Source organism: Rhincodon typus, chromosome 38 (genome assembly GCF_021869965.1).
Source record: "Rhincodon typus isolate 14 chromosome 38, sRhiTyp1.1, whole genome shotgun sequence".
Classification (NCBI taxonomy): Eukaryota; Metazoa; Chordata; class Chondrichthyes; order Orectolobiformes; family Rhincodontidae; genus Rhincodon; species Rhincodon typus.
Window position 1 is genome coordinate 5,179,835 of NC_063369.1, and position 10,084 is coordinate 5,189,918.

At 44.7% G+C, this 10,084-nt stretch overlaps 1 protein-coding gene across 1 annotated transcript in view; it reads right to left on the reverse strand.

Moving 5' to 3' along the window:
- LOC109916792 (collagen alpha-1(V) chain-like) overlaps positions 1–10,084 on the reverse strand; it is a 259,059-nt gene that overhangs the window by 77,186 nt on the left and 171,789 nt on the right. The window contains exons 25-28 of the mRNA XM_048617801.1: positions 5,249–5,302; positions 4,379–4,432; positions 3,038–3,082; positions 1,762–1,815 (exon numbers count right to left, since the gene is read on the reverse strand). Coding sequence (XP_048473758.1) covers positions 1,762–1,815; positions 3,038–3,082; positions 4,379–4,432; positions 5,249–5,302 — 207 coding nt within the window. The remainder of the gene's footprint in view (positions 1–1,761; positions 1,816–3,037; positions 3,083–4,378; positions 4,433–5,248; positions 5,303–10,084) is intronic.

The following is a 10,084-nucleotide window of genomic DNA, read 5'->3' on the forward strand; positions in this document are numbered from 1 at the left end:
CCACATCATCAGAGGAAGGAATGCACTTCCTGAACCCCATCCCTAAACACTCACATTTATCAAATAATCTCCTGGTCATTTGGTAAAGCAGAACGTCAGTACTTGTGAAAAGAGACACATTGTTAAAGGTTTTCATCTTGCATTCATACTTTGCAGGGATACCCACGTAAAGGGAAAACAAAACTTATACTGTGTGTGAGGAGATTGCTGGCCGGTTGACAAGTGGACTCTGATTGGTCGAGGCACCAATTAATAACGACTGACAGTTAACTGCTAACCATTATTTAAATTTTAAACCGGGCAGGTTGACTCTGATTGATCAAGTCATTGCCCTGAGATGTGAACCAGGGAACGGCATGTATAAATGTTGGGTTCCCCTCATGTTGCTATTCTTGAGAACTGTCCTGGTGAGTGCAAGTTGCAAAGCTTCGTCAAGGTGTGCCTTATTTCAGCAAAATAATCTTGATGAATAATGTCGATAATCAGCACACATTTACATTGTGAAAATATAACTTGTCCTTTTTTCATTAACTGTCTGATGCAAAGCATTATGGTATAACGTGTTGCAGGTCCCTATGACTCTACAACAATTCCAAATGAGGGGTGAATCAATGCCCCCTGCAATTCTGACATTATTGTTATATCTCAACAACTATTCCACATGAGACAGCCATTATTAATTTCACTCAGATTCCCATTTGCTCCTTCTACAGTAATTTTTGAGCATGCAACCTCTACAAACAAGGGGGCCAAGGGCACTTGGGAGAACCATTGCCTGCAAGCAGCTATCCGAGCAATACACACCATCGTGAATTGGCACCAGTTAATATTTCCCCCACTGGGAAAATCCCTCCAAGCAACTTCCCACACCAACTGGAGCTCAGTGGTTCAAGGGTTATTAGACTTAGGCAATAAACGCCGTCCTTGCCAAAGACACCCATGTGCCAGGCAGGGATCCAAAAGCCATGTTTCTGAGAGATGGATGAAATGGAAAACCTCCAATGGCAGAGCTCAACAATTGGAGCAGTCTCTGTTACTTCAATGCCCAGTTGGATGTTGACTAGTGAAGTCCTATTACGTTGCATTTTGTCAACTTAGACACAGCTATCACCTCATAAAGCATGGTTCTGTCCAAAACAGGATTCTTCTTTTCACAGTGGTGGACAACGGGTAAAGGCAAACCATTAATTGTAATTAATCATTTTTTTCAAAAAACATTCATTCATGGGACATGAATGTTACTGGCTGGTCAACATTTTATTGTTCATCCCTTGTTGCCCTTGAGATGGTGGTGGTGAGCTGCCTTCTTAAACTGCTGTAGTCTATTTGCTGTTGCTGCAGCCACAATGCTGTTAGGGAGGGAATTCTAGGATTTTGATCCAGTGACAGTGAAGGAAGGGTGATATATTTCCAGGTCAGGATAGTGAGTGGCTTAGAGGGGAACTTGCAGGGGGTGGTGTTCCCATGTGTCTGCTGTTCTCTTGTCCTTCTAGATGGAAGTGGTCCTGGGTTTGGAAGGTGCTGGCTGATGATCTTTGGTGAATTTCTGCAGTGCATCTTGTAGTTGGTACACACTGCTGCTACTGAGTGTCAGTGGTAGAGGGAATGGATTCTTGCGGCTGTGGTGCTAATCAAGTGGGCTGCTTTGTTCTTTGTAATTGCCCTTCACTTCCATGCAAACAGACACAAAGATTTGCCATGATATATTTTAGTGCCCACTTCATTAAACGGTTTATTTAAAGGTTTATTGAGACAGCTTACCTTTGGTCCAGGCTTGCCAGGAGGTCCTCTGTGCCCTCTTTCGCCTCGCTCGCCCTAATGATACGAAACAGAAATTATATTTCACACGAGCTCTTCTCAGCTTCCCTTCTGCTGAATCCCATTTCCTCTCCACCTCTCCAAGGAATAGTGAGGTGCCACTGACTCTCACGTAACCCATTTGAGCACCTCAGGGTGACGCTCTTAACATTACAACTCAGTCCCTATCCATACCCGTCTAGAACAATCACTCCCTCATTTTCCACAATGGAGGAGACTTGGACAATGTATGTCAGCAGCTCAGTGGGTAGTACACTTGCTTCTAGTGCACACTTTGAGTTCCAAGTCCTACTCTTGAGACTTGAGCATGATCTGTACAGCTCTGACAGAGTGCTGCATTGTCAGAGACACATCTTTCAAATCAGATGTTGGACTCAGGACCATTTGGAGCCGAAGATGGACACAAGGGATGCCATGGCACTAGTTTAAAGATAGCTTAAAGATAAGTAAGGGATGTTCAGGCCAATTTTCATCACACAAACGTCCTGAAATAGATTCTCCCATCATTTTCACTTTGCTGTGTGTGGGATCTTGCTGTGTAGAAATCAGCTGCTGTGTGTAAATTTCACAAAATGCCTCACTGATTGGAAAGTGCTCAGTTGTACAGGAAGCTCAAGCCTCACAGTAATACTTTATGCAGTGTTATAACAAATAAGTGGAAATATATGGGAATAGAGAGGTCAATGGGGACTGCAAGAAGGAGAAAAGTAGTAAGTTAGTGAGAGAGAAAATGAGAAAGGGAGAAACTCAAACTGAGAGGGATAGATAACAAGAGTGAGAGAAAGGGAACGAGAAGAAATGTAAGAAAAGAGAGAAAAAGAGAGATGGAGAAAGGAAGAGAAAGGGAGGAGATAGGAAGAGAATCAAAGAGACTAAAGAAGAGGGAAAGATACAGAAAGGGACAAAGTCAGAGAAAGGAGGTGGAAGAGAGAGTTAGGTTAGGCAAGAGAGAGGGACATTGAAAGCGGAGGGGACAGAGTTAGAGAAATTAAAGAAGGACAGAGAAAGTGGGTGGGAAAGACAGAGAGACAAGTGGGAGAGAGACAGCACGAGAGAGAGAGAGACACAGAGGGAGAGGGGCAGAGAGATTGACGAAGACAGGGAAGAAGAGTGAGAGGACAGACAGAGAATACTCATGAGATATTGTTCTGAAGTCTTTCAGAATTTCCCCCTTGATAAAACAGTTCATTTTTTTTTGTAATGAAGAGGAGACACTCACCGTGGGTCCTCGCTGTCCACGGATGCCAGGGGGCCCGGCTCTACCCTGTTAGACAATTGAAAGAAAGGCTTCATTATAACATTGGGATTGGCAGATCAACCTGGGTCAGAAGATACCTGTGCTTCAACAATCAAGAGGACCTGCTCTGTTGCAACAACAACAAGGAGCATTAACTGGTTCAGATATTGGGATCTTATCATCTCTACAACCGACACTTCACTGTATAAGCCCACTGTTCACATGGAGTGTGTGCACACCTCTCAATTAAGGCACATGTCGACATCTTGGTAAATTCTAGACTAGTACAATCATCTCTGCATCCTGAATCTTCCCTCAAACATTGACCTCCCTCACCCAATTGGGTCAAACTCACTTCCCAAGCTCTTCCCAGATTATTCCCAGCAAATATATCCCACATTAATGGGGAAATGTGGCCATGTAGGTTCACTTCTACTTTGACCACTGAAGGAGGTCTATGGATGCACAAATCTATGGATCCTCTCTTAAATTCATGGAATTCCAGTTCTGGATGGGTCTCTCAGGTGTGAATAAGTCAAATGGACTTTATGTTGATATGTTATTGTCACTCTTCATTCGTTTCCTCATTACTGGGTGTATATATTAAGTTAAATGGATGTCAGTGTTGGGCCCAATGTTAACGCCATCATGAGCATTAAGCATTCCCAGGTCAGATACTGTAAAGGCAGAAAGATAGTCCTGTGCTATTACATCTTCTATAGTCCACTTCTCACTGTGTCAAGGTGAGAAAGTTTTATTCCCATTTTATCACAAAACAACTGTCCTAGAACAGTGTCAGCAGATCCCTGTTTAATGTGACTGCACTTCATTACAGTGCAGTAGAGTCGAGCAGTAAATTTGTGGCAGTAAAGACTGGATTGGCCAAAGGGCCTCTTCTGCACTGTATGATTCTATGGCAAGGATGCCTGAGACCAAGTGGAACTAGGGAACAGATGATGGTTGTACGTTATTTAGGAGATAATTGGGTGGGATGCAGGTGTATAAATGTGGGGAACAAGTGTGTGGGAGTTTTGTGATGTGGGAGTTGGATTAAAACCTTGACTGGAAGATGGACTCTGTCTATCTAACCTTTTATCCCCTGTTTAACACACTGCGCCATTCTACTGCTCCTTGGGAAAATGGTGGTGAGTAACTTTCGAAACAACCGAGTGACCTGCTCAGCCAGAATCAGGTACACTAGCTACGGGCTTGAGTTCATGTACAGACCAGGCTGGGTAAGGACTACAGAATTTCTTCCTTCCAGGATATTCAGGAGCCACTGTTCTGAGGAGAACAGCCAATGATGGACGGAGACACACATACCCTTCTGCCTTTCTCTCCACTCAGACCCGGAGATCCTGCAAATCCCGTTGAACCCTGATGAGGAAAGACGGATACTTCTTAGAAACATAAAATTCACCGAAACAAAAAGTAGAAGGTTTGGTGGACGTTGGACTGGCAATGTTACAATTAAACCTTCCTCCCCAACCGACAAAATAACTGGAAGTACAGAGTAGGGGATGATTATTTAATCAGTAAACCTTGCAGTTTCTATTGATGGTGCACATGGAGGAGGCCAAGCAGCCCACCATAACTGTGCTAGCTCTTTGCTGGAGGATTCCAAATGTATTCCCATCGATCTCATTTTCACAGCCCTACAACTGTCTTGGTTGCAAATATCTCTCCTACTTTGCCTGCCATCTTAGTGACCATTGTCCACCTGCCATCTGTAACTTCCCTTGAGAAGGTGAGAATGAGCTACCTTCTCAATAACTCAGTAGCTTGTTGGGCCACGTTGCTGTGGGTCAGGAGTCACATGTAGGCCAGACTGGGTAAAGATGGCAGATTTCCTTCCTTAAAGGGCATTAGTGAAACAGATGTGGATTTACAATAATCAAATAGATTAATGGTTGCCATTAATGACTGTAGTTTACCATGCTGATGGACAACAAATGCTGACCTTATCTGCGAGGCATACATCCTGAGAATGAAGTGAAGTAAACATTTTAGGCCAACATCCGCAGAATTTTTGAGTTCAAGATGGACTTTGACCTTTCTCTGAACCTCCCAGAAAATGAGGAAAACAAATTAGTAACATTTTTCTACATCCTATTCTCACAAGTTAACTCAGGATGTTGATGTGACAAACCTTCGAACTTTGAACATAAACCCCCCACCCTGGCCCCCACTCACCTTTGGACCTTTTCTTCCTGGGTACCCAGGCAGGCCAGGAACACCAAGAGTTCCCTGTCATTCAGAAAAAGTTTTTAAAAATCAATTATGATGTCAAACTGTGCTTAATATACATTTCAGCTTATTAAAATAATCAAGCGTTTCCAAATTTTACTTCATTTGGCAGTTTGGGATGCAATCTTTTGACCAACTGTTAATTATAAAAGCATTGCCAGTGTCCCAAATCACTGAGCTCTTTCTTCCATTAGGTCCCTTTCATTATTAAAACTCTCATCCTTGCTTTCAAATTTATACATGCCTTTCTTTCCTCTCACTGCAACATCCTGGAGCCATATAGCCCTCAGCAGAGCAGATACTTTCTCTCCTTTTCCTACCCTCATTCGCACTTGTTGTACAACTTTATCATCCTTTCACGACCATTAGCAACCACTTGGTCTTTGGCACCAGCCATTCCATTTGCTCCTCCTCCCTCTCTGTCCGTAGTGTATAAAACACCATTTTGGAACCCCCTTGAAATCTGCTGAAGAGTTATGTTGCACTCAAAACCTTAACCCAGTTTCACAGATGCTGCCAAACCAGCTGAGTTTCTCCAGCATTTTCCGTTATTATTAACCCTTGGCAATCTTTGTGCTTCTTCCATTCTGATTTTTTTATGCAGCCACACCCTTACCCAAATTCCCATAACTTTACCCAGGGCTACCAGTTGCCCACATCCTAAACTCTGGAATTCCCTCCTTAGGTTTCCTCTTCCAGAATGTTTCTTAAAATCAAGATTCTGTCACCTGTCTAGGAGGTTAGATAAAATCCTGCCCCTGAACATCCACTTCCCCACGTTCCTGACTGATGGGTTGATCAATCAACAATGGCAGCTGTAGTACCCATAATTCCCTGCCCTAGTGAACATGCTCCATCTATTCTCTGGCAATCACCAAGCACCTTTGGGTGCTCTGTACTTTGGGGGCATTGCTTGGTGATGCAAGTCTGACAATAAAAAGGCAAGGTCAGAAGTCACATGACACTAGGTTATAGTCCAACAGGTTTATTTGAAATCACAAGCTTTCGAAGCACTGCTCCTTCGTCAGGTGACCTATCCCAGTCCAAAACTGGCACCTTCACATCATAATAAAAGGATAAGAAGAGTTCCAACAATTTACTTTCACACACCCATCCCTCCCTCCCTAGGGTAACGTAGATTAAAAATAAACACCAGTTGACTCAGAAACAATCAGGGACATTCTTAACCCAAGATTGGAGTGATTAATGTAATGTTTTTCTCCATCCTCGACACATCTCGGCAGGAGTTGGACACTCCCTTAGAGTGAGAGGAGAGATGTACAAATGTAACATTGTCTTGTTAGCATTGCAGGGGCTTACAGAATTGATGCCAGTGAAAGTTTAGTGCTCTCAGGATGTAAGGCAGTGGGCTGGGGGTGGGGGAAGGGAATGCAGGAGCAGCTTGCCAATAGCAATAGTTCCCCTAATGAGCAGTGTGTAATTGGGAAGCCCCCTATCTATTCGGCACCAGCGGGTGTCAGAAAGTAGAGGCCTCAAGGCAAAATAAATCATTGTGTTTGTCTCCCAGCTCATCTGAAGGCGTTTAAGTCACAGTCAGCAACCTTCATCTTCGAATAAAAGCTCCATCGGTTTTCTGACACATTACGAAAAGTGCCCACGGTTCAGACTCCAAACACCAATCAGTCGAGTTCCTGTAACAAGCCAAATTCTTTCAATTTTCTAACAGACTGCCCTGCAGTCTCACACCTGAAAAGCAATCACTCTGTCCTGTCAAGGCAAGGCACAGGAAGCAATCTGAGTCCTACAGTTCCTATTAACACATCAAAAAACTATCCTCACTCACCTCCAGCTCCTGATTACTTCTTCTGTCCCTTGATGGCAAAAGCATTCTGTCAGATTATCTGCTTTTTAAAGTCCTCTTTAAAATTCTTACCCTATTTTTAGGGACTCTCCTGTAAAGATACCCTTCTTATCTCTGTAACTACCTCCAGCCCTATGACCCTCCGATCTCTACACTCCTCTAATTCTGGTCTCTTTTACAATTCAGAAAATAATCTCTCCACCACTGGTGGCTTTGTCCTCAGCTACCTGGTTCCCAAGTTGTACAATTCCCTCCTTAGACTTCTCGCCTCCTTCACCTCTCTCACCTTCTTTAAGCCACACTTTAGAACATTCCTCTGTGAACAAGCTTTCCGTTACCCATCCTATTCTTATGTGACTCGATGTCAAAATCTGCAAATAATGCTTTCGTGTATTGTCTCGGCGTGTTTAATGACATTGAAGGAGCTATGTGAATGCAAGCTGTTGTTGTTTTCAATCTGTCAACCAGCTGAAGACTAATTTATCAGAGACCCTCTCACGGGATACAGGAACGCACAACGTTGTGACTTGGGTAATCTTCCTTGCCCCATGTTCCAATCACTCATGTTGTAAAATAACTTACCTTTCTGCACATTGATAGCTTGGCTATTGCCATTTCATTCTCCAGCCTTCCTCACTGTAGCTCTTCAAGCAATAGTCATGCACAATCAGAGGCAAAATGCTGGGTTTTTAAGCCACTAATAGGGAGAGGGATGGGCGGGAGGGGAGGTGTGGGAGAGGAATTTTCAGCTGTCAATCAATTTCCAGGCTCTGTCTCGTCCTGGGGCCATTTTCCCAGAGGGGATGCTGGATGCCCATTCACATGTGACAGCTGCAGATCAGCTTGTTAATGCCCATTACGCGCCAAGTACCGGCGCAGGCTTGGAGGGCTGAAGGGCCTGTTCCTGTGCTGTAATTTTCTTTGTTCTTTGTTCTATCAGAAGCTGGGAAGCCTGCTGGTAAAGTCTACCCTGACTGGGGCTAAATCTGCCTGAGCTCTGTCAGTCAGGGGTGGCCTTTAACACTGGTGGCACCTTGTTTCTGTCGCTGGGACAATATTCTCCGTAGATTGGCTGTGCAACGAAAGATTATTTCCTCAGATCAGCTAGCAACAACCAATCTCTCAGTGGTTAGGATATAGCAACCCCCAAAGACGACGAGACCAACCCACAGCACGAGATGTTGTTCTCCATGGGATCTTCCCCAAGCTCACCAGGTCAATCAGACAAATTCAGCCAGTCCCAGGAGCAAATTTTTCACGATTTCCGACTAGAGACTGGGTCTCATGGAGCATTTCAAGCACAGCTTCCCAGACTGTGGTTTGCGATATGTCGACTCTGAGGCAGCAATGGGGTGCAGTTTTCACATTTCCTAGAACTGGTCTCTCAATGACAATGTGCGCCATTGTCTTTGAGCCCATAGTGTAGACTATTCCAACCAATCACTGATGCCAACAGAGCCTGAGGAACCTTTTCTGAAAGTCTTTTCTGAAGAAGGGTCCAGACCCGAAACGTCAGCCTTCCTGCTCCTCTGATGCTGCTTGGCTTGCCGTGTTCATCCAGCTCTACACCTTGTTATCTCAGATTCTCCAGCATTGGCAGTTCCTACCATCTCTGAGAAACAAATGCTGTCTTTGTTATATTTTGAGGTACCACCCTCCCCAGTAACTCTGCACCTGCCCTCCTCCAATCTTCACTCTGAGGTGACGGCAAGTGTTAAAATGGGGACACAGGAGAAAAGACTTGAGGAACACTGAAGCAAACTATTCATTGTCCTGGGTTACCTCCTTCCAGCTCCAAGCCCAAGTCCCTCACAGTCCCCAGCAGCAGCAAAGGAGTGTCTGATTGTGAGCGATCAGGGCCAAGAGAGAGAGCTGGAGGGCAGTAGTGGGGCTGGCTGGAGAAGGAACTGGCAATAGCTAAGCACCAACATTTAGGGCTCGAGTATGACTGTATCTTTTCACCATGACAGTGAAAAGCTGTCCCTCTCTTAAGGTAAACTTGACTCTTAGACAAGGATCTCAGTCAGTCCTGGGGGGGCAATGAAATGATCGCTGTTCAAATTCCAGCCTTCTTTGTCACCCAGACAGGGGTGGAACTCTCAAACACTGAGGCCAAAACATCAGGTGCTTTCAAGAAGGAGTTTGATATAGTTCCTGGGGCTAAAGGGATCAAAGGATATGGGGAGAAAATGGGACCAGGGGAATGAGTTGGATGATCAGTCATGATCATGCTGAATCGTGCAGGCTCGAAGGGCCGACTAGCCCACTCCTGCTCCTAGTTTCTATGTTTCTATGTTTATGATGTCAGCTGAACGATCGGATTTAGGGCGAAGTCTGTGCCACACATTCAGCAGTGCTTCTACTAAAAAGATGGACGTTGGCAACAGTTCCTTTCCGGAGTTCCAGCCCTGCTCCCTCAGTAAGGGACGCACCTCCAGCAGAAGGCAGCCTGCTAAATTCTCAGGGGCTGAAACATTACTGGGCTGAGAGAGAGAGAGAGGGAGAGAAATATAGAGAGAGAGAAAGGAGATATAGATGGAGAGAGACGGATATAGAGGGAGACAGAAAAAGAGAAAGAAAGAGAGAGAGAGAGAGACAGATGGAGATAGAGAGTGAGAGAGAGATAGAGAGACATAGAGAGAGCGAGAGAGAGAGAGAGAGAGACAGATGGAGAGAGATAGAGAGAGATAGGGAGCGAGAGAGAGAAAGACACAGAGAGAGAGAGACAGATAGAGAGACAGATGGAGAGAGATAAGGGAGAGAGAAACACACACACACACAGAGACACAGAGAGAGAGAAAGAGAGACAGATTGGGAGACAGATAGAGAGAGATAGAGAGAGATTCAGCTGTGAGCTCACTAGTTGAAGGCAGCTAAGCAGGGGGTGGGGGTTCAGTGGCAGGCATACTGTTACTTCTCATGAATGCACAAGACTCTAGGACAGAATGCACAAGACTCTA